This window comes from Calliopsis andreniformis, chromosome 9, assembly GCF_051401765.1.
Source record: "Calliopsis andreniformis isolate RMS-2024a chromosome 9, iyCalAndr_principal, whole genome shotgun sequence".
Lineage (NCBI taxonomy): Eukaryota > Metazoa > Arthropoda > Insecta > Hymenoptera > Andrenidae > Calliopsis > Calliopsis andreniformis.
Window position 1 is genome coordinate 8506564 of NC_135070.1, and position 27535 is coordinate 8534098.

At 34.7% G+C, this 27535-nt stretch overlaps 2 protein-coding genes across 2 annotated transcripts; one reads left to right on the forward strand and one right to left on the reverse strand.

Moving 5' to 3' along the window:
- The first annotated feature begins 444 nt into the window (after positions 1-444).
- On the forward strand, positions 445-24963 carry Drpr (multiple EGF like domains draper). Its single transcript, XM_076384392.1, has 18 exons — positions 445-564; positions 16782-16988; positions 17164-17290; positions 17373-17541; positions 17628-17874; positions 18293-18413; positions 18497-18634; positions 18751-18930; positions 19009-19336; positions 20046-20153; positions 20399-20563; positions 20846-21052; positions 21596-21751; positions 21984-22160; positions 22248-22358; positions 22489-22698; positions 22776-22961; positions 23032-24963. The coding sequence occupies exons 2-18, from the start codon at positions 16897-16899 to the stop codon at positions 23316-23318; spliced, it is 3009 nt and encodes a 1002-aa protein (XP_076240507.1). The 5' UTR covers positions 445-564; positions 16782-16896; the 3' UTR covers positions 23319-24963.
- LOC143183345 (uncharacterized) lies at positions 24711-27044 on the reverse strand. The gene is made up of 6 exons (XM_076384871.1): positions 26925-27044; positions 26396-26534; positions 25879-26296; positions 25254-25768; positions 24969-25160; positions 24711-24856 (listed from the first exon to the last, which is right to left on the reverse strand). The coding sequence occupies exons 1-6, from the start codon at positions 27042-27044 to the stop codon at positions 24711-24713; spliced, it is 1530 nt and encodes a 509-aa protein (XP_076240986.1).
- Positions 27045-27535: the final 491 nt, after the last annotated feature.

Genomic DNA, 27535 nt, shown 5'->3' on the forward strand with positions numbered 1-27535 from the left:
TATATCTTGCCATCGGCAAGTGATTTTATGATATAATAGTTATCATATATATATACATTCTTAGTTATTGCAAAATGCAGATATATGTTAAACACGTTTCACAAAATATAACAAATATCAATATTCATAAATTAAAGTATGCAAGGAAATAATGAATATCTTTATAACAAAGAAACAAAATAATGTTTTAAAAACCAATAATTATTGATATTCTATAAATTCGATGAAACGATTCATATAAAATCGTCAAAAAATTTTGTTACTCCCTATTTTTCAATAATCAAACTTACCACCAGACAAATTAAATTTTTGGAATTTCTGTATTACCGATCTTTTCTTACATAATGCTACGAGTAACCGCAAGAGGGTACTACATGTGACCAAACAGGTAGCGCAATTAGGTTTGGTTTGATCACAAAACACTTGGGCTTCAGTTCAGTGTCGGGCAGCGTGGTGTGCGTGTCGTGTTTTGATTTTGTGCCAATTACTATTTTTTTTCTCATTCTCTTCAGCGTATACGTGACTGGTGCATATTTGGTTTACAACCTGACAAGCCACCATAAAGTGAGTACCGCTAATTAATTTAATATCTTTGGTTTCGATCTTGATTTCGAAAAGGATGCTGCGCGCTGTTGTGATACCCTATCGTAACATCTTGAACATGTAAATCTTCACTCTTAAATTCAGTTTCTCGTGCGTACGATCTAGTTGACACTGAATGAAGTCGTCACGTAAGGTAATCTGAATCGTGGTGTTACGATTATCGGGCGTATCTTGAATTAATGTACCATCGTGTATCGAGAAGAACTATTTAGATCGAATAGTAAGCGATTAACGAATTGGAACGATACCACGAAACGTTTACACGAAGGGATATGTTTTACAGTGTCGCGTAGTGGCTGCTGCGGTGAGATGAAGTCAGATCTTTATTTTACTGTTAGAACGGGGCCAAGCGTACTCAGTGCTTGCTTTCTTTGTGAGCTCAGGTGAAATGTTTTGAAAGTTTTCGAATTACTTGCATTTGTTTTTGTAACATGGTCTCACTGTTTCATTGCTTTGTTAGTGTTAAAAGCTGAGGCGGATTCAAAAGCTTCTCTTCGGAAAAGAGGGAAATGTGTAAAGTACATACACATACTTTTTATAACCTTTTACACGATTAGAAAATTTCAAATTTACTTGTAATTTGCGTTTGAATATTTCTGTTTGAGTCTATAGTACATTAAGTGTGTACTTCACAAATTTTTCAAAATTTTATATAATATTTTTTAATGTTATTACTTTTGGGAGAGGGAATCGTTCTGGATGTGTTACTGGTTAAAAGAATATTGAGAATAGTGAAACATAATAATACAATTTTACTGTTTATTGTTGGGTTAAATCTGGACTATGTTAATCGATCAACAGGTTTTCGTTCTTTCTCCGCATCTCTTCGAAATCAAACAGGTTTCATCTAACTGTGATTTAAAAAGCTAGCTTCCTGTTTGAAAATATGGACGTTATGTCTAAATTTTTAATTTCTTACTAGTTAAGAAGCACATTGAGTATATTTCTGTCATTAATTGCGACGAATTTGTGATATATTTTTCGTATTTACTTAGGCGATATGTGTGATTTCACGATCGATACGGATCATGAATAAACTTCATCGAAGCTTTCTTTGAAGTTGGCAATAAGAATCGATCGAAAATCGAAAGAAATATCGAAATATCGATTTATAAACGTTATTGTAAAAACTCTGACTTTTTGCTAATGACAACTCCACTTCGTCACGATAACTTGAATTAATATTACATATCTGCGATCTGCACGCGATTTTTTAACCTATAAGTTTATAAATAAAACCATGATATATAGCAATCAGAGATATGATCAGTTTATTCGTTGGCAGTACTAGTTAATCGTTCACAGTAGAAGAATAAATTTCTGTTTCTCAGTAAACATTTCTAGGTCATTCTTTACTTATTAATCGTATGGAAACTGAACTTTAACAACATATCTACGCAATGTGTATGCATTTTTGTACATGCACTTGTACAGATCCAAACTTAACAAAAGATGCTTCGATATCATCAATTCGTTCATACTCATAAATCCGAATGCATTCGTGAATTAAATTATCGTATTATTATAGCAAGTGATAAGCTTTCTACAATGCATTATGCATCATTGAGCGATTTATTCAAGTAGCAATATGTATTTAGAAGCTGTAATATCATTCGTTAATCTCGTACAGAAGGGGAAGTTTTCATTAATACGATCTATGATTGTTTTGGTTATGATGTTAAATGTTCTCTTTAATTTTACATAGCATGTACATGTATGATTTTGAGGTAAAACGACTTCCATTTTCAAGACATTAACGCTCAATAGTTTGAATCTCAATTCTGTATTATGGATTTGTATCTTATATTTATTCTTCTAAATGGAAAAATCCTTTAATTCAAACTGCTTGCATTTTGCTTACACTTTGGACATGTGTGTCCAGAACAGTAAATTCTACTTTACAATCTTCAGTTAAAGCAAAAGCTCAAATTGTTTGAACATGTGAATCATTAGTACAGAAAAATTGTATTTACATTAAATGACGACATTTCATCTTTTGGAAAACCATGAGTCGTCGAAATCATCACAAATGGACGATATAATACGCACATACGAGCCTTTCACAGGCCAAAGTGATTTACTCCACTTATTGAATTTTTGGAAACTTTGGTTCGAAAGCACTTGACTGATACTTAACTTTTTGTTTAAAATGAATACAAGTATTGTTATTTTGCAGAGTTAATCGATTCGGCAGATGAATAGCTCATGTAAGTGTTCCAGTACGAAAGATTTTGCTCTTGCGTGGGCCATCGATGACAGGAAACGCGTGGAGAAAAGGGGCATGTTTCACCGGTATGGGTTTAGTACAGCGAGGATCGTTCAATGAACGCAGTCGTCAGATTGGTTGTTGCCTGTGTGCGGCAAGACCGGTCGTAGTTACGCGGTCGCATTACGACGCATTAAGCCGCGTTCCCACGTGTGGAACGAAGGTATCTGGCGTCAAATTCTCGTGCAACATTACTCCCTATACAGGGTGTTCGTCGACAAGTGTCAGAAAATTTAAGGAGTGATTCTACGTGTTAAATAGGGCGAAAATGAAGATAGATGAAATTACGTTTCAGGCTTCGTTTCTGAGTTATTATTATAATTGTTGAAAAAACATGTAAAATGTGTCTAACTTTATAATTATTCTACTGACTTTGCTGTATCAAATTGGACACGTTTGAAGCAAATTTTAGAGGTTTTTGCAATAATTAATAATTTTGAAACGAAGCCCCAAGTTCGTAGTTTCGTTTTTCTTCATTTTTGTTCTATTTTGACACGTAGATTACTCCTTACAATTTCTGATACCTGTTGAACAGTCTGTCAACTTATTATTAAAAAATTTGTAGCTAGGAAAATGCTAAAGTTTTGTAGTGAATTTAGTGTGGTACATGAAGTGCTAAATAAATTTTTGATATCGAATATTTCAATATCAAAAATCGTACACCTACTTTTATGAAGGTTTTCATAAATAGAAGATTTTAATCTTTAAATATGTGGTGAATTTAGCCGTGAAAAAATTGTTCAGGAAACTAGAGTTGTTTTTATTTTTGCAATTCTTTTTGCAGTAAAAATATTTTCACTTTCCCCATTTGTTTTTTAGTGTAGAAACATCATCGTGGAAATTCAGCTTAGGTATGTGAAAGTAGAGTATTCATTCTTTCAAATGACTCCAGGAAGATTAGTGTACGACTTCTTTTCAGGAAGTTACAGTAGTTTAAAAATTGACAATGTTTCAGGCTAGTATTTAATTTCGTGAGTCACCGTACATGAAGTCAATTCTTGCATAAAATATAGAACATACTAAAAGCTACATATTTGTATCTATAATAATTTCGCTTATTATTTAAACTGACAAGAATATTTCACATAAATAGAGTTGTCGGGACATCCATTATTTATTTTTACCTGATTTCATTCTAAAATTCATAAAATCAAAATTGTTTCATTTTAAAGCGATACAAAAAGCACGTTTATTAATACGAATAATAGTTAGAAAGAACGTTGACAATCAAAAGATTAATTTACGACCTTCGACAGCCTTAAACGACCTTTCATTACTTCTCGTTGAACTCGAGTCTTGACCTGAGCCTCCATGAAAGCCACGTAGCTTGCCATTCAATCGAAGGAAGAAAAGTGTAAGTGAGAAATCTTTTGTTCCAGTGAAACAGTATTTTCGTTGGCGAACAACTTTCGCGAGCAACGCGTTCACACGTCGCTGAAAATATCTGTATCGAATATGAGGTATAAAAATTTGTGCGAATTCCAGTGCAAGAGGTTTCGCTTACTCGAACGTCCTTGCCGTCCCTCGACAACATTCTCGGAAAATCCAGTCACCGCGCGTACCTCTGTCTAATTACACTTAATATCCCGTTTGCATTTCACGGGACTATCATTGATCTCCTTTCTGGCGAAGTCGAACCATAACATGAGATGAATCGATCGAATGGAGTTTGTTAGTGGTATTCGTTTACGATTCTCGATGCCGATTCTTGCTCAGATTGTAAATTTAGTTAGCACAGATATCGTTAGCAATATTTTAAAATCTCGTGTTGAACAGGAAGACTGCAATGAAAGTGACGATGATGTGTCTTCACAATTCGAAGTATTTAGTAGAAGAATCACTTTGCATTAAAAGTTTAGGTGTTTTAGTAGCAATAAAAATATGGGACTAATAAATAATTAATTTAAAAAGTATATTTATACTAATACTAGGTATTTTACGATCTCGTATTTGATACTAATACGTCAAACTGTGCTGTGATAAAAGGAGAGAGAATATTAGCCAGAATTTCCGGCTAAATCGTTTCCCCTTATTTTCGTATCAATTGTCATCGAATGAAAAGAATTTCCATGTCTTTGTTTCGTGCAATCTCTTTGTTCCTTTACCTACGACTTTTCGAACAATGCACGAACATTTCTCCCATGTACGGAGTAGGACTTTTGTGCCTCGACTGTCCATTGTGCGGCGATCTCCAAAAGTAGCGGTTCTTCTCATTTTCATTGGTAAAAGGCTGTAGGTAGGGAGGAAAGGACACTGGCCTGATGGAATGCCAGAGTATGAAAATGACCATGTTTGGATCTTTTCCACGTTTATTACAAATATTGCTACCTTTCCATATTGCAGGGTTCAATAAGAAAATTGTTCGTTAGATTAATTGAGTCCTTTTGAAAAGTAAAAACGTAATTATCACAATTAACATCAGATTCAATTTTATATCAAATCCTTAATAGCTAATAGGTACATATTTCACTTCCTGCAGGCTACAGATTATTATATCATGGTTGAGTTTTAATCAAACTTCTACTGCACTCTTGTTGCTAATACAGTGAATAATTGAAAGCCTAGATATTAAAGATCATGGGTAATTATACTCGCTTAATCGACGTTCTATTATACCTATTTTAAGGTCCATTTATACTACCAACGAGCTGAGCGTAACGACTTCACCGTTGAAGCACGTATTGATAGTGTTTTATCGTTTGTAATTGTTCGCTAGTGTGTGTAACATTGGCTTAATTCGCGCTTAGTTCGCTGGTAATATAAATGTATCTTTATTCGTATTTTATTTTGTATTATCTTAATAAACAAAATTGCATCGATAATCGCTGTAGCGCGGTAAATGCATTTAATATGGTTAATGAATAGAACTAGTCGGCTTTCGTAACTGTTTAAGCTTTCCAATTGCAGTGTTAGAAATGTTAGAACAGAAATAATGATCGCATCATTGAGTTACAAAATGTTCTTCATTTGTAAATAATAGATATTCATTTGCATAAAAGAGAAACCATGAATGTAGAAAAGTTACATAGTAGTCAATCTATTGTTACGAAATTGTTATATGTTTTTTTTCATACCTTTTGAAACATTTAACGCATTGTAGTGACTTCTATATAAAGATACATGAGAAACAAGAGTGTGAAGCTTTTAATTCCTTGAATTTAGATGTAACTCTGAAGTTGTTTGCGATGGAATCAGGAACATTACGCAGATGTCACGGGACGAAATGTCGTAAAGTTAATTGAAACATAAATTTAAATGAAAAAGAAAGGTTCAGAATTGAATGTATGCGGGTTATATAATAATAGGGTTGCTACTAGTAAACTACCTGCAGGAAGTGTGGGCTTTAAGGTTTGTTCAGATTAGTCAACATATTTGAATTCAAGGTACTTTCAAATTCAAGTAGTTTAAATTCAAAAGTAATATAAATTCAAGTAGTTTGGATTCAAAAATAACTTGAATTGAGGTGGTTTAAATTTTAAAGTAATTTGAATTAAAGCGGTTTAAGTTTAAAAATTACTTGAATTCAAGTGGTTTCAATTCGAAAGTAACTTGACCAGTTTGAAGGAGCCTTTACAGTTGCAATACTATGACACTTTTCCAAAAAAGAAACTTTCCAAAGATACAAACAATTCAATCTGTGACGAAGTAGAACGTGATCTTGACAATAGCCAAGTTAGAGCAAGGCTTCTCGAGATAGCTTGCACGTGAGCTACATGGAAATAGTAGATCGATCGATGCAGAAACTGCGGCAAGCTGTTACCGCAGTTGCATCCTACAAAGCACATACTCCCACGCTTACATGATTTTCTGATTGAATGAAGTAAAATTGAACCAGTGCCATCAGTAACCCTAAAATTCTGTTTTCGAACAATCTTATCTCAAACTATGCCTCGTACATTTTAATACCTACTACGCGTTGCCTAAAGTACCATCAAACGTTTATTTATGTATCATCAATTGGCCACTGCGCAGCCACGTTGCACGACTCAGTTTTTATGAAGCATTTCCTATCCTTTAACTGGATGCGTCGAGAGAGCTGACTTCCTCATTTTTAGTTATCAGAGTATCTGTTAATCGTTTGCTTCTTTCTCGTCCACTGTTTTTGTTTTGTTTTAAGTGCGTCATAAGAACGTCAATTACGATTGTTCTTTGCGAATTGAAGAATTGTTGATGATATATGGAAGCCGCTATTTCTCTTCAAAAAACGAAAGAAAGATAATTAGTTCGGTTCAGTTATAAAATGATTACAACTAATTATTCTGGTAACTATTATCTTCTTCATAGATAACTGAATGCAATTGAAATTCGTTTTGCATGCGATTAAGTAATCAAATCTACAGCAATATGATTGATTATGCAAAGTCAATGAGGCATCTATTACTATCTTGCAAATATGTCTATTCTGACATTCCAGTACAATGATCATTTTCGCAATCCGATAATGCATTTCGCTTTACCTGCATTTTTCTCGACAGTGCACAGTGTTTTGCATAAAGACGTTCGAGAAAAAATTCTAAATTAATCAATCTTCAACCTGAGTACCCTAATACATTCTTAGTGTTATTCCTGATACTAGATTAAATAATAAGTACTAATTTATGTATTTAATACTTTATTAGTATACCTTAGAAAAATGCATAGATTGGTGCATAATAAATATACAATTCTATTAGAAAAAAATGGAGGTGATCTTGATTTTTTATCAAACAAAAAATGTTTTGACAATATTCACTATTACAGTTTGTTGTCAATTGATTACTGACTAACTTTTATTAGAAACATTTTCTTATCAAATTAGGGGAAATGTTTAAAAATCGCGATAACATTTATATGCTACCCTCTGTACCTACAGATTCTAACACCATGTGTAACACTGTATTAACTTAAGAAACATTATGAACGCTAAAATATTAAAACCTACGTTCCAAATAGTGATACGTGCGTCACTGTTCCAAATATGTAGTAGTCGAAGTTATTCACCAGATAATCGCTACCACGGCAAACGCGATTTTTCTTACATAACACGGGGGCACAAGTGAAAGCCTGAGTCGAAACTCGATGGGGCAACTATCATTTTTTCCCTAGTACGCCACGACACTGTCATTTTTGTTGGATTAGATAAGTAATAGTAGCAATAAGAAATACTTTTATTGCACTAAGGTAATCGACGACATGAAGTCAAAATTTGAATATGTGAAATCAGTATCCTAAAATAGGGAAAGTTGCTATTAATTTAAGACAACAAGTGATTAGAAAGGAAACGAAGCATAGAATAAAATGCAATGTTGTTATTTTTCATTTTTGTCTTATTTTAGCACGCTGAATCACGCTTGAAAATTTTTCATGTTCGTACCTACTGTCGAGAACACTTTGTAACCCCTTTCGCTATGTGTAAAATTAAGTTCATGGCTCGTTAGTAGTAATTTATAGATCCTAATTTGAGAAGTGCTGTTCTGTTCTGTTGCTCAGCTACGCAGGAATCGTTATACTCTTGCATAGTAAACGCATCGTCCCACGCACTGGGTTTATATTTACGTCAAGTCCACACGATCCTGTGTCCTTAATCGGAGCAATGATAGAGGGATACGATTCGTATCATACGAGTGTATGTTATGTATTCAAACATAAATTTACCATGAACGAACGTAATCTCTCACTGCTCAACTACTATTACTATTTACGTAAGGGATACTCTTGCACTCGTAATATTTACACAAATCACTAATCGCTGAAATCATGAATAACGATAGTTCCTATGGATGTTATCTAACCCCGCCGTTTTTATCTATAATCCCCTCTAATGATAAGCAGATCATGTTTTCACTTTGTCACACCCTGCAGGCGGTGGTGATTAGATAAGACAGTTTTAAAACTGTGGACCGTCGACCAAGATTAAATTTTATTTTCGACCAGCTTTTCTTCCTCCTTCGGAGTCCTGAAAGTGAAACATTCAGTAATACGGTATAGGTAAAATGACATAACTCATAAAAAACTCGATTTTCGAGTTACAATTTATAGGTATCAATGAGTGTGCTAAATACAGCTTCAACAATTTCTACAATTTCTTCAAAGAACTCTTGAAATATAAATTACAACTTATTTAAATAATAAGAAAATCATTTATTGCAAATAAACACAATCCTAGATTTACAACTTTCATTAGATAAAATTACTCTTGTTGTGAATACACAATTCTTCTTCTAAGTACATAAATAGTTTCTTGTTTTTCCTAAAAAATTCAAGAATTACTCTGTATAGAACTTTTGGTTATCGTTTTTGATTAAAAAATTCTCATTTTTCTCTTTAATTCTATCATACACGATATGTACGTACCTCGTATCCAACATTCAATTTGTTCCACCAAATTGCTCCATTTTCCTCAGTTTGAGGTAATGATCGTTTCGAAGCGATAATTCATCAGTTCAGAGAAGACTGATGGAGGTGTTCCCCTCTTCTTTGATAACTGCTAGCGTCTCATCTTTTGTTCGAGAATCAGAACTGAGATCATCGAGAAACGAGGATTCAAATGATGCACATACCGCGGGGACAAATGATAATTTCGATGCAACGTTTTATCGCGAAACTCGCCCTGCATCCTCTGACTCATTTCAACTCATTTGTGGCGCGTATACCACAAGCGACCCTGAAACAGTCTGTTTTCTTTGCCTTCTCCCCTCGTAAACGAATTAACTCCCTTTAGGGTGTTCGAAGCCGAAGGGTCGGACCCCATTTTTTTTCTGTCACCGCTTGTGCTGATGCATGTTCTGTTTTTGCGGGATCGTGCATTTCAAATGGATTTATGGATTATTCGCGTTCACACGTGTCACGTCAGTATTAGAGAATAAACGATCACTTGGATAGAAGGGGAAATATTTTTATTTTGGTCAGAGCCTGGCTGCTGTATTGATTTCGATGTGATACTTCTTTTAAAAGTCCTCTTGCCCCACTTTTCTTCTATTAGAAATACAAATTTTATTTTTCTTAAATGTTTAAAAGGCAAATGATTAACTAACATTGTATTAAGTTTTATAGACTACTTTCTCGTAATACAGGGTGAACCTCGTAATTGTATCACCTGAACTATTTGTTGCATAAGAAAATGTTTCAAACGAAAGTTGTTTAGTATCAAGAAAAACGTACCAAAAAGGAGCATACCTTCGACACCAAATAACTTTCGTTTGAAATATTTTTTCAGACAGTAAATAGTTTAAAGAGAATTCAGGTGATATAGATACTAGGCTCACCCTGTAAGTTCATTGACAGTGGGTATCTATAAGTTTCTTCTATAATAAAATTTAGTTTCAGTTATTTTACTTTAACGAAGTTATTTAACCGAGTAAAAGTGTTCGATTAACGATTACGTTTAATAAAAATCGTTGAATATGCCAAGGAAAAGTGGATAAGTTCGAATACGTCTCATTAATTCATCTTTATCCGGTTTTGCTCGGGACTGGTTAATTAATTAGTTACGCAAATGGGCAGTTGACGAGCTACCGTAGTTATATCCAACAAAATGTCATTATTCCTTGGAATAGAGAGCAAAGTGCATTCAGTTAAATAAAGTACCCAGAATAGTTGACCATTTAAAGATTGAACACGTGAATATTTTATGAAAGTAGAGACTCTGGGAACAAAAACCTTGCGTTCTGCATCTTGCAGCTCATTATGGACCAGATCTATTTGCAAGTGGGCACATGTTCTCAGGAGTTTCCTCTCCCCCACCTTGTCGTTACTCGTTATACGCGCTATAGCATTAATTGTGTCTGCACGGAGAAACAGCACGTTCGTTTACTATAACATGTATAGCGTGTAGTCCTCAACTTTACTACAAGCTGAGGATTAAACGGGTCTCACACAGAGTTGCCAATTTGGGTGTTTTACATCCATATTCTAGGTGATTTTAGTTATGATTGGATGCTAGAACATGCTATTCAGATTTTAGATTTAAATCTAGATGGTTTTAATAGAATCTTAGATATTGTTAGATGATTGTACAAAACATATATCATATTTTTTGTAGGTCTCCAAGTATGTTTGGACGTCTTATCAACCAATATATTTTTCAGATTATTTTTGTGCGTTTGGAAAATTTAGATTTTTAAAATGTTTCCTGTCCTTTCTCTGAGATCACCCGAAAATTCAAATTAGCAGTACTGCTGTGCTGAACAAGCTCGTTATAGACATTTCATTATTGACACGCTAAGTGCTATGCTGCATTCCTTAAAACTCGCATGAAATCTCGGCCAGTGACCCCAATTTTGAATAAAGCTCATTATGCAGAGTTATTTGGAAACGTGTCGAGCCTGCGCCATTGCACCTTACGAGATCGACACAGAGTCGAGCGTAATGATCACCCAGAGTCAGACAAGTCTCTCGTGCAGGTAGAAGGAGCTTAGCGGAGACCTTTTAATGGAGCAGGTTCTACATGGGTATAAGAACCAGACGAGTCGTGACACACGCACATTAACGTACGCACGAATTACCAGACGGGACGACTAACGGTGTTAAGTTCGTATACCAGGAACAGCCCCGACAAAGGGTGAGAAAAGGGTCACGTCTCCCTGCGTCTTCCTTTCCTGTTAAACCGAATGCTATCACAAGTGTACGCATTGGCGTAGAATCTGTTCAAATCAGAGCTATGCTGTTCCTTGCTTTTTGGAAAATTGTAAAACTGTAGTACAGCTTTAAAGATATACAACTTGAAGTTAGAAATTTTTCAAAATTAAGATTCGTGAGATTGAATATTTTTAATAAGGAGTATTTATGATATAATTTTAGACGTTTTGAAGGTCCTGTGAAGCTAAAATGTTTGAATTTCCAACTATTAACTAGCCAACAAATGATCTCCTCAAAGTTTAAGAGCTGGGGATTCAAACATTCAAGATTTTCAAGAGTCAACAAATTGTTGAAATTTAAAATTGTAGTTTTAAAGAAGAATGAGGAATTTTTTAAGATTTCCAAGGATTTCTGGTTTCGAATTATTTTTTAAGTGGCTCCAAATTTTTGTTATCTTTGTATGTAAAGTCTTAACACTTCAGATTCTACAAAATTCGAACTAATTATTTATTGTTACTTAAGTTATGTGCTTAACAGAGGAGCCTTTGATCTTTTAATTTAACATTTTTTTTATCCAAACTTGTACAGTAGTTGAAACGTTTTTCTAGTTTCTCTTACCTATTTTTCTGCAACAAAATTATCCCATAAATAGTACCTTAGATACCTTGTATCTTACTACTCCAATATTTTGGAATATTCTGCGTGGGTCACACTGGCCCTCACATGTTGGTCATCTTCGCTAAACGCTCATGGGCGTTCGCCGCTCGTGATGAATGAATTTGGTGGCTGCCCATGGGCATAGTGGAGCAGAGTTACCACCGGAAGAGTCAATTCAACCCGTTCTCTACGCTGCGTTTATTTATGAAGCGAAATAGAACAGCCCGCTTAAGCACATCAACCGATCGCCAGAACCTGAAATACGCACGGCACACCTGGACAGCATGCGCGTTAAGGCTTCGATTGCAGTTGCAACGATGAAAGAATGCGATGAGTGTGTCACGATGCGCCTGAATGACTGGGCAAGTGGAAGGCGAGGAGTAAAAGTTTGCTTTCCAAGGTTTCCATGTTATAAGATACGAGAAACTAATTACATGCTTTATCTTTAGTTAACGCTTTAGGAGATAGTATTTGAAATTCGATTGCGATATTTAATCGCAGGGATATTCTCATTAGGAGGCTCGATTTTGAAAGAAAATGAGAACTATAGCGCATGGAATTTTGAAATGTTTGAAATAGAATTTTTCTACAATCAGAAACTTACATTAGATAGACTTCATAAGTGGGATCTATAGTTTAAGCGAATCTGGCTATTTATTGTAGTTCAAACATTAGATTTGTTATACAATATTGTTATTAAATAAATTTCAAAATATAGATACTCCAATTATAGACAAATCCAAGTAGAAAATTTCAACTCATTGCATTGTACAATTCTTCAAGAAAAAAATTGTTCCTCTTAATCAAAGCCTTCAAAAAGGAATAGGTATCTCTTTAATGTATTGAATGTGCTTCTCATGATCCACTAAATTACTCAAACAAGCTTTTTAAGGAAGGGCAAGAAAATATTGGGGGCAATTCAAGTCAACACGGAAACTAAGTTCCCAAGTAACGGATGAAAGAGTATGGTGGTAGAAACATGTGGGTAGTTACATAGCGACATCACCCACATAGTATCAGAAGACGGGTATAGGTCACGTATGATCAAAGGCCCTCCTATGGGGAGTTCTGAAAAATAGCTTAGGAAGATGAGAGGCGCGAATGTGGAGCGAATTTCAAGCACCACTCGACATTCTTTATCCGGGGCAAGTAGCCTTGAATAAGCCTCGGAAGACTCAGTTCCTTCTTCGTTCTTCGCCATTTGTATTCTTCGCACACGTCGATCAAACTTTGCGTACCCGTAAAACAGTCACTGTGGAATGAAGGAATTATAACTGCACGTATCATGGACGTGTCTCAAATGAGAAAGATAAATGAGAATTCAATTAGTTGATAGGGAAAGTTCGAGAAGTATCCTAGAGTCAATGTCCTAGATTCTAGGTATTTTAAATATTTTATGAAATGCAAAATAGAATCGAGAATTACACGATGAGAATGAAAAGGAGGTTTTCTAAAACCCATTAATTATGAAGTTGGTCTAAGTAAAAATCTAAAAAAGTTAAATTTGTCACTTATTTTGTAAAGTGAATCGCTGCAATACCAAATAGGTGATAAATTCAACCTTTTTAGACTTACAATTAGACCACTTTCATAATTACAGGAACATATTAATATACCACTTTAGTTAAGGGTTGATATCCATGAGGTTTCTCTAAAGGAATAAATGCAGGTCATTATCCTTAATATGAATTTTATTACAATACCAATTATGCAGTAGTTAGACTGACTGTTAATAACGTGTACAAAATGCAGTACATAAATTTGATTAATGATTTACTAATTGGTTTTTCATTTAGATTATCCTTACAAATTTACCGTTTACACTTTCAAAAACGTAATATAAGATTCACATTTGCAATGTGATATGAATTTCAGCAAGAATGCAAACATTGATATGTCGTCTTGTTAGCGTTATTGACTCATCATAATGACCTTTGAAGTATTCCCGAGATAATCTACAGTTTCACAATGGACCTTAATCTTATCGATTAACGAGAATCACCTACCCTGTGCTGTGTCAATAGAATTATAAAACAAGCGTCTCTGATTATCCTTATCCTGTGATCCTTCTCATTGACTTGGCTACTTCCGTTCACGAGTCATTCGATACACGATTTACACATGCTCGCGCATGAATCAGGAGTTCTGAAGCCACTTAGCGACAAAAACGCGAGGTCGTGGCTAACACTCATGATTCAGATTTTTGCTGAACGAACGGTTTCGATGTACGTGCATATGTAGATTATGAACAGCTGCTCGTGCGTGAATCATTAATCATGGCGCTATCGTGTTAATAATTAATTGACTGTGCAAATTCGAGCTTGAATGGTCCTATTCTCTTAAGCTCTGTAAGGGAGGAATTTCTTTTTGTATTGGTAAAAAATTGTAAAGAAATTGATTTTTTAAATCGATTCAAATCGATAAAGAGATTCTTTCTTTAAAGGACTTATGTCGATTCATTCGATGCATATTTGTAGATTTCTTTAAGATTTTTTTTCCATGAACAGAACAATAAATTTCCCCCTTAAGTATGTAGGAAATATGACTTTAACTGTACCTTGGTCTATCCCTTAACTGGTCACTTGTATAGCTGTTCTTTACTGTGAAACTCGGAAAGAGAAAGCAGTCGACATTGGTGGGTGTCATAAATTGGACCTTTTTGGGGATTATTAGAGCCAGAATGGGGGAGGCTTTTGTTGCATTTTTCATGAATTGTTTTATTGTGGGTTCTGTCCTCCTGAAGAATACCTATATTTTTTGTTTCATTTTACAGCAGGGCCTTAATTAACCATAGCGGTGAGAATTACCGAACTTTTGAAAAGTTTCAGTATGTAAGAAAGTATACTATTCGTAGATATAGTGTAATATACAAAATATGCAAAATATCGAAAGTTACATAAACTTTATAACATTTGACAGTGAAATTAATTTTTAAGTAAGTTTCACTTCTCCAGTTCTGTTAATAAAAATAGGAATTTGCATAAACATCCACAGTCTAATAATGATCTTTGGTATCTAATTTCTCTATTATCTACTACACTCTGAAAACATAGTCTGCAAAATTCCAAAGAAACGAATAATAGACATTGCATAACAAAATGGTCAAGTAATTCACTTTTCACCTCTCTATAATACCCAGGTGTTCCTTCAAAAAGACACGAATATATAGCCTTACATGAAACTACAGTCGCAAAGTAGTTTAGATCAAAGATAAATTTTAAGGAAACATTAAAATGGATGTCGTAGCCATACACGTAATAGGTCAAACATAATTCGAAACATGACATCAAGTTTTACTTCCTACACAAGCTAATTTTTAAATAAATAAATTTTTAGGACAAACTATAGTGCAGTGCAATTTAGAATAGAACCCCTCACGATTTTGCCTCCCTCCATACGTAGAGTAAGAGAAGGACTCGCTCGTAAGTGAAACATGAATGGTACCGCTATAAATTATGCAAAGTCATCGAGCAGTTACCTCTGTTACTTCTTTGAATAGACTTTTAGATTCGAAATGCACGTAATAGTTTCGTAATGTTTGAATTTTGTTACGAAGCTGCAAACAATCCACGTTACATATTCTTCCGTTAGATTAGCGTGGGACAGCCGTTGTCGCTTGCCGTTAAACTTTCTACTCGTCGAATTGAAGACGACGGTGATCCGGAAATAGTAATCAACTGTCGGTGCTCGCGTGCAATTTTTTTTCCTACGTGCGTTCCACGTGACGCACGACACACGAACCGTGTAATATGAGCAAACGTCTGCGGCCTACTCATCGTCGCTGACATTCGTTTCGAATTCAACGAGAATTCTTCTTATCATTTGTCTGTTTCAAACCTTTTGTTCTTTCACGATTGATAATTACAACGATTAACGCACCAAATTCAAAAATTCTGATATTAACACGTTTATAATCCTGTGATCCATGTTCCATATTTGCTGCAATGACATAATTTTAAATTTAGCTGTCATTGAATGATTAGTACGTATTAGTAGGTATATGTAGGTAGAATGATATTATCTTGTTTTCAAGAAAGTGAGGAATTTTTTAATTGAATTGGTTCTTTTAAGAAAGGAATAGAGACCAAAGCACGATACAACGTGAAGAAGGAAATAAGTTCCGAATTTGTTTCCTTCTTCAAACTACTGTAAAGTTTACAGCAAGATTTTGGCTCCTTGGAGGGGTTTTTATTATCTTTTTTGCCACTGATAAGGAGGGTAAGGATTGAATGTATTATTAGCACTAGAATCCCGTTTTTCGGTCTTTATTTGCTGCCTCAAACTACCTATTCAATTTAAGTGATGATTTTTGCGAGATTGTTACTCATTTTGCATTGTTACGTCATTACCTTCCAGGAAACTATGGAGTTCAAGAATAACAATTAAATTTCACACGAGACCAGGTACAGTCAGCGTCATCAGTCATTAAAATCTACTCTTCGTTCCGCCTTTCTGCAGTTCTACAAACTGCTTTCCTTTTTTAATAAATATGCAATATAACTCACGGTGCAGAGTCTAATTCCAAGAAGTTTTTCTTCGAACAGGTCGATGAATGTTGCAAGGTCATCTTAGTCCACGTGATTTTCTTAATATCACGTTTCAGCGGCTTTATCTTACATATATTCCAGTGTCTTTGCTTCTCGAGAAAGGTAGACAGTGTGCGCAACTAGTAACGCTCAGGAACCTATTTGCTTTTTAGGTTCGAACTGATGTTGATCGTCGGGGACTTATGAAGCCTGCAAGGCCATTTAGAAAGAAAGAAATATGATATAAATACACATATTCGTTTTTTACTCCGGGAACAATCAGTCAGGATGGCTTTGACGATATGGTTGTTAGCCGCTGTTGTGACTCTGGGAACGACTAACGCTCTTGAGGGCCCAAATATATGTACCAGGCAGGAAACGTAAGTGAAACATTAAAGTAGACATTCAAATTTGTTAAACCTTCAATTGCTTTTAAAAATCTTACGATTTTTCTCAGTAATATTGGGTAAAACTGATTTGTAAAAAGTTTTCCTCTATTTCTCTTGTCTTTGTGCACCACCATTGCTCGAGTTTAATTCTTATTTGGCGTGTCAGGTATACGGTAACAGTGAAGATATCGGAGCAGAAACCTTATACAGTACGGGAGACTACTTGGTGCTTGAGCTTCCCGCCTAGATGCACCAAATACAAAGTTGTGTTCAGAACAGTATACAGAGAGCAGGTGAACAACTTAAAATTAAAATCCTTACAGCGATGAACAACGAAAAGAACTCTATGTTTGATATTATCATTTCCTTGATCAGGAATTAACAAAGCAAAGGCCAGTGGAAGAGTGTTGCAAAGGATACACGGAGACCAATGACGGTAATCGTTGTATTCCCATCTGCTCCAAGGATTGTGTGCACGGCACTTGTATAGCACCAGACGTGTGCAAGTGTGAATCGGGATATGGAGGTCCATTGTGTGATTTCAGTAAGCACAGAATTTATTTTTTTTTTGTGACTATGCTGATACAGAGGAAATTGATGAGAAATCTTCTATATTTAATGTTTCAACAGAATGTCCACGAGAAAAATGGGGCAAATCTTGTGAAATGACCTGTATGTGCCAGAATGGAGCTAGTTGCGATCCGTTCGATGGCAAGTGCATGTGTACTAGAGGGTGGACAGGTGATTACTGCGATAAAACGTGTCCTCCAGATCACTATGGACAGGATTGTGGCGAAGAATGCCGTTGTAGAAACGGCGGAAGCTGTCATCATATTTCTGGCGAGTGTCATTGCGCTCCTGGCTACACAGGACCTCTGTGAGTCTTTTATAAACATATTATATGTATAGACAGATACTGGAATAGATGGTTTTATTTTGTTAGCGTAGGAATAAGGAAAACCAAGGACAAACGTAACACGAGATGAATGTAATAAACATTATGAGACAAGTAGGAATTGATCAACAGTCTTCTTCTATTTCTATACAATATTATATGTTATTTACATCTTTCCACTATCTCAGTTTTTGGCAACACCCGATACATGCTACATTTTAGGAAGTACTTACAAATTATCTGCACTTATGTTTAAATGACTATCTTTCATCCTTAGGAAGAATAGAATGTGTTATCAGAATAAAACCACCTATTTCAATGTCATCCTGTACACTTACTTACGTAACTGTTAAAGAAGTTACGAACAAACATTAACATGTGTCAATAATTACTTCACTAGCTGTGATGATTTCTGTCCCCCTGGTAAACACGGTGATGAATGCAAATCAGAGTGCAAGTGCCAGAATGAAGGCTCCTGCAATCCTACAACCGGTGAATGTTACTGTACCCCTGGATGGACTGTAAATATTTACTCAAATTAGAATTTTTACATGATGTTGCACATTTATATATAATTCATACTGAATTCTCTTAACTATAACAGGGTTCAGTCTGTGCAAATCGTTGTCCAGAAGGTTACTGGGGCAAGAACTGCTCTCAGACTTGTAACTGCTACAATGGAGCTGGATGCCATCATATAACTGGAGAGTGTGAATGCAAACCTGGGTACTACGATGAAAAGGTAAATATTTCTGTAGTCTGCTTACATATTCTTACATTGGCGCGCACTTCAATGGGCTTGATATCCAGAATGTATTTTAATTGTAAAATCATTTTAAAGATCGTAATTTTTGACAGTGTCTGAAAATATGTCCCGAAGGAAAGTTTGGTTTGAATTGTACCAGCAACTGTACATGCGAAAACGGTGCAACATGTCTTCCAGCCAATGGTTCTTGTGTATGTAGTCCTGGTTGGACGGGTGAAAAGTGCAGTAAACGTGTTTGTAAGGACGAATTTTGGGGACCTAATTGTGCAAAAGTAAATCCACATGTTCACTTTATATTTTTACTAAAATTCTTAAGTGAATAGTGATTTATATAAACGAATGCTGTTCAGGTATGCGAGTGTGATAGCGATAACACGGATCTCTGTCATCCCTGGACTGGAAAGTGCTCGTGCAAAGCTGGATGGGATGGTGACACTTGTGCTAGACCTTGTCCATTCTATACTTATGGCAAGGGCTGCCAAAACTACTGCAACTGTAGAAATAACGCGCAATGTTCACCCATAAATGGAACCTGTATCTGCGCTGCAGGATACAGAGGTGAGAATTGTAGCGAAATATGCCCTGAGAACACTTATGGCGAAAATTGTGCACAAGAATGTGTCTGCAAGAATGGCGCTACTTGCTCGCCCGAGAGTGGACGGTGCAACTGTACAGCAGGTAATAAATTGTATTTTTGTATTACGAGTTTATAAAAACCGCGACGAATGAAAATTAACCACTTGCGCTACAATGACTACGCACATCGTCATTTATTTTTACTACGACTAACAATGACGTGCCATAAATTGAATTCAGTTAATTTTCAATTTTCTGTTAATATCTTTTTACTATGACTTCATAAAAGTTTAAAAATATGAGTTGGGGCTTAATAATTCATATGATTTTATTTTGAAACTCAGTCTAACGCATTGGTCATGCTGATTAATTTGCAGCGCAAGTGATTAAACAATCCTTAATCAAGTATAACAACGTAAGCTTTACGAGTTTACAAAGGTACTATACATTCATAAAAAAATCACTTTGGTATAGTCAGCATCTTGCGATCGTACTGTTTGATTATCTATTAGATCTAATTATTGTGTGTAATCGTTTAATTGATTGTTAATGTAGTTTCTCATTGTACGATCCTGAATTGCATGAAAAAAAGTAAAAGTTGACGACTAACAGTAGTGTTTGTAAGCTTGTTTGCAAATTTGTAGATTTGCACCTCATACTTAATTCGTAAATTGTAATTAAAGACAAATCTTATTAAATAAACATTATAAGGTAAGTTGGTCCTAGGAATCGCAGTTATTAGTTAATCTTGCAAAGCTATAAAGAAGTAAAGAAATACGTTCTTGCATGAATTGTTATTACGTTTTGTTAGGATGGGTTGGTGTTTCATGTGATCGTCCCTGCGACGACAAATCATTTGGCAAGAACTGCGAGGGCAAGTGCAAATGCTTTAACAATGCCGCCTGCAATCCGCAAAATGGTAAGGTGGCTGGTTGCAACGATTCTTACCATTAAACGACATTTTAATTTTACAAAAAATTTACATACACTAAAATTCTTATTTTATGTTTAAAGAAAATGATACACTTAAATTTTAGTCATAAATTTTTTTTATTTCGTTTGGTTCACACACATTTTTTATGAGTAAGCTTTTTCATTTAGTCTTCCTATTTTTTTTCGATTGCACTTGCACCAAGACACATTATTGTTTTTATAAACACGCAGGCACGTGCACGTGTGCGACTGGTTTCACCGGCGAATTTTGCCAGGATCGTTGCGAAAAGGGATATTTCGGGCTTGGATGTACTCAAACCTGTGATTGCCACGAAGATAACAGTTTGGACTGCGATCCTGCCACGGGTCGTTGCATCTGTAAGCCAGAGTGGCGAGGTCTGTTTTTCTCTTTGATTCGTTGATCAATCGCCATATATGAAAGCTTGAACCTGTCCTTTCCTTACACACATATTAACAGTTTGCTCTTCGAATCATTCGTAGCCTGACGCCAGGGTGCTTTAATGTTTGAATTATGTAAACGCTTGTATTATCTTTTTTCCAACTGCAGAAGGTTTACACTATTTTCTGTGTATAGTGTTTCCTTCATATGACCCCCCAATATTATTTGATGGCGACTTGATCTTCGATAAAATTGTTCACTTTAATTATATAAAACAGGAATCCGCTGTGAGACAAAGTGTCCAGAAGGCCTTTATGGTGATGACTGTCATTCCCAGTGTAACTGCATGAATAATAGCTCATGCGATCCAGAAACAGGCACTTGCATATGTGCCAGAGGTTGGGAGGGTCCTGATTGTTCTCAGCCTTGTAAAACAGGCTGGTACGGTGTTCGTTGCAAAGAAAAATGTCCAGAGAAAATGCAGGGTAAGAATAACTTATCTTATTCTAGATGAAGGTGGAATAAATTGGATCCTCAATTCAGTTCCTTCAAAGTAATTATTGTAATCCTATATACATACTTAACATAAAATTTGAATTTTAACAATTGATATGCAATGTAATCTTATATTTTGTATTGTGTTGCATTTCGTATTTAAATTAGACAGTTTGAAAAATTAGTTAAGACAGTTTGCTCTCTGCATGTATAGAAATAACTTTTATAAACTTTTTCATCTATTTTGTAATGAAATGTTATCGGGTAGTGGCTAGTAATGCAATGCGGTTTTCCACAATTTTTTATTTCTTGCTCCTAATATATTAAGCTTCAAAAGAAAGTGGTAAGTTGCATAGAATTTTTAATATACTTATGATACTTATAGCTATATTGACTTCTCAGAAGTCATCTGTCCAGATAAGAGTCCAGACATGGTTTCAAATTGCAGACAGTAAATCAGATACCACTGTAGTCTAAAATTCCCATGCATAATTTATATTCCATATACTACACATATATAATTTTTTCTTTAGGTAATATGACGTGTGATCACGTCACTGGGGAATACGTTTGTCGTCCTGGGTATTTGGGTCTAACGTGCGAGCATCCATGTCCACCTGATCGTTATGGATTGAATTGTGCAAATCACTGTCGTTGCAAAAATGGTGGAGAATGTCATCATGTAACAGGTAAACTCTTCATATTATTAAGCGACGAAAAAAGTTCTGTCACTTTAGAAGTTAAAAGGTTGCTTACATTATAATAAAAACTCTGGGTTTTATAAATATGAAATTTGTAAATAATCTTTATTTTATTTAAAAAATACAAGTGATCTTACTGTAACTTCAAGAACGACAAAACTTGTTTCTTTACCTGATATTTCTTTCGAACTTTTTTTTTACATATAATTTACCACTCCAGGCGTGTGTCAATGTCGACCTGGCTGGAAGGGCGAATATTGCCAAACACCCTGTCCTGATGGAACATATGGTATAAATTGCACTCAACATTGTACGTGTCAACATGGAGGTAAATGCAGATCCAACGATGGTCACTGTCGTTGTGCTCCTGGCTGGACCGGCACTAAATGCACTGAGAGTGAGTGAAAAGAAACTGCTTCTAAAGCTTTAGCTAAGAAATTAACACATTATATGATTATTAATCGGCCTTCACCTTTCCCTATAGTTTGTCCAGAAGGCTACTATGGTGATCACTGTATGGAACCTTGTGACTGTAAAAATGATTTCTTCGTGTGTCATCCTGCGGACGGCTGCATTTGCAAACACGGATACGGAGGTAATTATACACCATACTCGAAATTATGTTATTATATTATTACTGTAAAAGCCTGAAAATAGATAAATTCTAGGTTCCACGTAATTACTAACCAAATTACAATCAATAATGCAAAAGTAACATTTTTCAGGTCCAAATTGTGACGAAGAAATATTTTCACGCAATATTCAACAAAAAGATGAAACCGGATATGGCAGTATAGTTGCAGGAGTTTTATTTGCCGCTATCGTAGTTGTTGCTATGACTTTAATTGGTTGGATATACCATCGACGTAGGGTCGCAGATCTGAAGAATGAAATTGCACAAGTGCAGTATATAGCCGATCCTCCATCTCCTCCTGGTAATTGTTAATTCGATCTCTATTTGATATTGACAATGAATTCTTGAAAATGATTACTATTTATACGTGTGCTACAGAACAAACTCAGTTCGACAATCCTGTGTACGCGTATCAAGGCTCCTCCTCCAAATTTGACGATGGAACAACAACCTTATTGAACAACTTCCAGTTTAGAAATAACCTTGGGACAAGTAAGAAAATAAATAATGAGAAAGCTAAGCTTGGATTAAATTGCTGCACGGACGATGAAGACGATTGTAAAGGTAAATATACATATTATAAATATTTAGATACTTTTGTACAACTGTAATTTTGTCAACAATTTGTTTTTAGGGTCATATAATCGATACGATCTAAAGAACAGAGACGCTGACATGGGAAATCCAAATCTCAATGTATACCATAGTATTGATGAAATGGATGGGAAAAAGATTGAACATGTTTACGATGAAATAAAACAGAATAATGATGAATCAGAATATGATCAATTGGACAATCCAAGGCCGGTTAGTAGTTATAAACAGTACAATCGAATGCCTAATGGTACCTGTTCGAAATCGTCCGATAGTGCAGGATCAAGTAAGACGAAAGATAAAGACCCAGAGCTTGGTGATATATAAACTTTTTTTGTCAGCATTTGTGAATTCAAGTTGAATCATTTAATGTGTCTTCAATGTGATTTAAAAAGCAGGAACTAGGAAAATAGTTCGTCAGTTTGAATGTTACAATCTAGAGATTTACCAATTGCTCAGTATATTTGTGTATATACGTAGTTGGACAATGTGTGTAGGTAACTGAATATTTTAATTGTAAAATCATACACTCATAATTGTTCATCATCAGCATTTTAGATTGTCCTTGTTTGTAACGCAACGTGTAGCAATGTTTAATGCAATATTATAAAATTAAATAGGTAGTGTGAAGTAGAAAGCTGTTTTATAGTTAGCTTCTTGATCATTTATTTCAAAGAGAAGTGACCATTTGTTGATTATCGTGATTATATAATGTTTATTTATAGTTGAGATGAATTAAGAGATAAAGTATGCAAATAATATAATAAGGGTAATGATGTGTTAAATGCAAGAAGAATTTGTGATATTTATAAAAATTGTACAGAGATCGTTACGTAAAGTGATAGATTCTTTGAAAGTATGGTGAAAGAGCAATATTTTAAACTTTTACATATGAGAGTGCCTTTCAAGTTTGGAAATGACACGCATTACTAAAAATTGATCTAAATCATTGCCTTTTACTTGTATATAAAAGTTTGAAAAATGCAGACGTAGCAAATTTAGAATACTCATCCATAAACTTATGAGCAACTCTACTGTTGTATTTCACTGTAGAAGTCTCCCAGCATGTGTTTCTTGTAAGTAAATTTACAACCAAGGTTCAAAATTGTCAGTTAGATATGTTTCAAATTTATTGAGAGTGACCAATTTTACGATCTCAAAGCACTCAAATGATCCGAGTAACATATCGATTTTATTATTTTATATTTTTATTTTTTCTTTGCATTTTACACATATTCTATTTGTATAAAATAATAGGGTTGTTATCGTGTTTAGAATAATTCACTCTGTACGTAATGAAGTTATATTTGTATGAATCTTGAAAGGAATACTTGTTTTATTAAAGATATCATATCAATATATATATATATACATATATTAATATATATATGTTAATATATATGTTAATATATACTTATATGTATGTGTGTATGTTAGGTATGGATAATACAGTAAAAAATGATTGAAGATCATTCAAGATCCTATTTTAAAATACGATTATATATTTAAACTTTTTGCAGTAGAGAGTATTCAAAACCTATTTTTTAATTTCTAAGAAATGTCTATTTTTACGATTTTATATTATATACTATTCTTATTTTTAGATGAATTCATAAAACTAATCATTGTGATCGACGTAAATATTTGTAAATTTCATTAAGTTAAGACATATTGTAACATCGATATTTTTAAATAGTTTGCACTGTAACATTATTTCAACTATCTTTCATCTCTATTCGTTCCATTTACTGTAGAAGGAGATCTGTATCGCGTAGCTTTAATCGAATTTATAATAGGCGATGAAATCCAATAGAATCCACCGAGGAATAATAACAGAGCCGAAATATTCAGACAGAGTTTTATACCTGTAATCAGAGAAATTCTTTTGTATTTTCTTTGCTTCATTTAATGCGTCTTTTGTAAATCAATCTTTTAATTCACTCTTTTACAAAATAAAGTTTTGTTACGACAACATACTGTGTATGAAACAGAAGCTCAGTATACATAGACCCACGATGGTAGAAAATCCTTTATGAATACAACGCATTGTTTCAGCACCAAAAACGTCGTATAAAGCTAAATCTTGGCAACTTGATAAAACGCCAATACTGATGCCTCCTAATAAAGCACAAATCACAATCCACATATAATTTGTTGCATAGGTCAAACCTGCGAACGAACAAGTTTCTTTCGTATCATCAGAGTGTAAAGATTGTTTTGTAAGTAGAAAAAATTTAGTAGAAGATGAATCTCATCACATGCCTATCAAGATAATACCACAGATCCAAGACGCTAGTCCAAAGTACAGTCTTCTGTTCTGACTAGCGATTTGTAATACTTTGTAACTGGCGAGACTCGGTAAAAGTGTGCTAAAGCCAGCTAGAACCGACGCTAACATACAAAGGTAAGAATTTCTTACAATTCCATGTGATAGAACAGGTAACAAAACCCAAAAAAATAGAGTAAATACTTTCATTCCAACCCAACCAATTGTTGCAGCCCAGAAACGGAATGTCTTGAGGGGTCGAAGTTGGTGTTTCCATTTACTGTCCGAATGAACAGCTGGATTTACATATAGATCTATATTCTCATCTGGTTCTTCATATGAGTACATATTATTTCCTTCGCTAAGTAATCCTCCACTGTATACCTTTTCTTCAGATTCCGCACAATCGAAACTTCCTAAATAATTCTGACTCTCCTGATGTGTGCTCTTAGGAATATCTGGAGAGATTCTTATGGGAAGTTCGGTGTCTTCTTCAGTTGATAAGAGAAGACTGTAAATATTGAACTTTCGTCACCGCTTTGTTTAAGCAGATGAAGAGACAATATTTTGTACTCCAATTCACATGTCTAGTTCTTTTTTAAAATATAGATTGAAAAAAACCTGTAAGGAGGAGTTTCCTGAGAAAAAGGCAATCTGAAAGTCAATGTTCCAAGAGCAGTGGGTATCAATACAATAGTCATCAGAAGGACACCATTCTTCAATTTTGCTTCGTGCAAGAGCAAGTTAGTGATGCTTGGAATAAGTACAAGGCCAAGTGAAACGCCAATATTTCTCAGTGTCAAAGCAAATAAGAGTTTCTTTCTGAAATATTTCCGCAGAACATAATCGCTGAGCAGAGTTACAAAACTGGCGCCTATACCCATCACTGCACCCGCACTGCTGCTAGCTAAATAGGCTCCAACTCCGCCTGTCGAAAGATACCCTGTTGCTATAATTCCAACTGCCAAGAGAAATACTCCTATTATTCCTACCAAGCGGGGAACTGGTGCTATGTTTACGATCATCCTGGTCCAAGGATCTAAAAAAAGATACGAGTATTTTAAATTCAACTAGAGATAACTCATAAAGTCTTATGAATTTATTTTGTAGTGAACAGTAGAGAACAGAGTTAACATGCCTGCTAAATTCCAAAAAGCAATGAAAAGTATTGGTGTTAGTACAATTTTTTCATTCCATATATCAAAATGAATGTCTTTACTTTCACTTATATATCCTAGTACTATTCCATACATTGATAATATACTTGGAATGGTCATCTGCAAGGGCATATGGTATTAAATTAACTGTCTTAAGAAAATGATTGTGATAATGTAGGATGTTATTATACAGGGCGTTTAGAAAGATATTGTTGGAAAGATTCTATACTTACCCGAATCGTTTAAATCGAAGTATTAATTGTGTAACTTATGATTATATATCAATTTAATAGTGCTGAACGTAACGCAATTGGTTATACATTATAATACCTGTAAAAAAATGATTTTACATTTGTTTTTACTTTATATTCCTATAAGTTGCTATACTTATAATTCATATGTAATGTTTAGTAAGAGATTCTTCAAAAACAATATTCTAAATACCCTGTATAAGTAGTTTTTAGCAATAACTGTCTATGTTGACTTTGTCATTTATATTTCTAGGCGTACCTGGACTAGAAACACTCCGAAAAGGACAACCCATGAGTAACCACCGTCTGGGATTGTAGGACCCAATTCTGGGAAAGACGTGACAACATCGTCAAGATGAAGACGTCTAGCCAGTGACATTCTTTGTATATTGTATCGTTCTCGTTATGAAAAAAGAATCGACTGCTAATTCGCCGGTGCGCATAGATCTATAATAACATTTTACTGTATACTGTAGGCATTAAAACAAGCCCGAATGCGTTATCTAATCTCCACCTGGATGTCAATGGTCTGATAGTCAACGATAAGGAATGACAGGCGGATCTAATCGTATATTTTATGTCACACATACAAACGTTTTTATTATTTAGGTTGTAACAATTTGTTTAAAAATATGAGCAGAAATATTATGTATAATATTTATTTAACACTCGGTAGGATCAAAACAGTCATTAACAATATTAAAATTACACGTTTCTTATCTTGAGTCACTATCTGTATTAAGACATTGCATTGTTACTTAGATTATAAATATTACTGTACCTTAATAACTAGTATTAATGTATTTTACAATAGAAAAAGTGGAACTTTTCAACAGTTTCGAAACAGTCTACATCACTAGGTGAATAAGT

Bases quoted from the DNA above. Each gene is read 5' to 3' on its own strand.
- Drpr (XM_076384392.1), top strand. From the start codon at position 16,897: ATGGCTTTGACGATATGGTTGTTAGCCGCTGTTGTGACTCTGGGAACG. The intron at 18,414-18,496 runs GTAAATATTTAC...TAACTATAACAG, and splicing joins ACTGTACCCCTGGATGGACT to GGTTCAGTCTGTGCAAATCG. The intron at 19,337-20,045 runs GTAATAAATTGT...ACGTTTTGTTAG, and splicing joins ACGGTGCAACTGTACAGCAG to GATGGGTTGGTGTTTCATGT.
- LOC143183345 (XM_076384871.1), bottom strand. From the start codon at position 27,044: ATGTCACTGGCTAGACGTCTTCATCTTGACGATGTTGTCACGTCTTTC. The intron at 25,161-25,253 runs GCATGTGATGAG...GTTCGTTCGCAG, and splicing joins CTGTGGTATTATCTTGATAG to GTTTGACCTATGCAACAAAT. The intron at 24,857-24,968 runs GTATGTTGTCGT...CTCTGATTACAG, and splicing joins GAGCTTCTGTTTCATACACA to GTATAAAACTCTGTCTGAAT.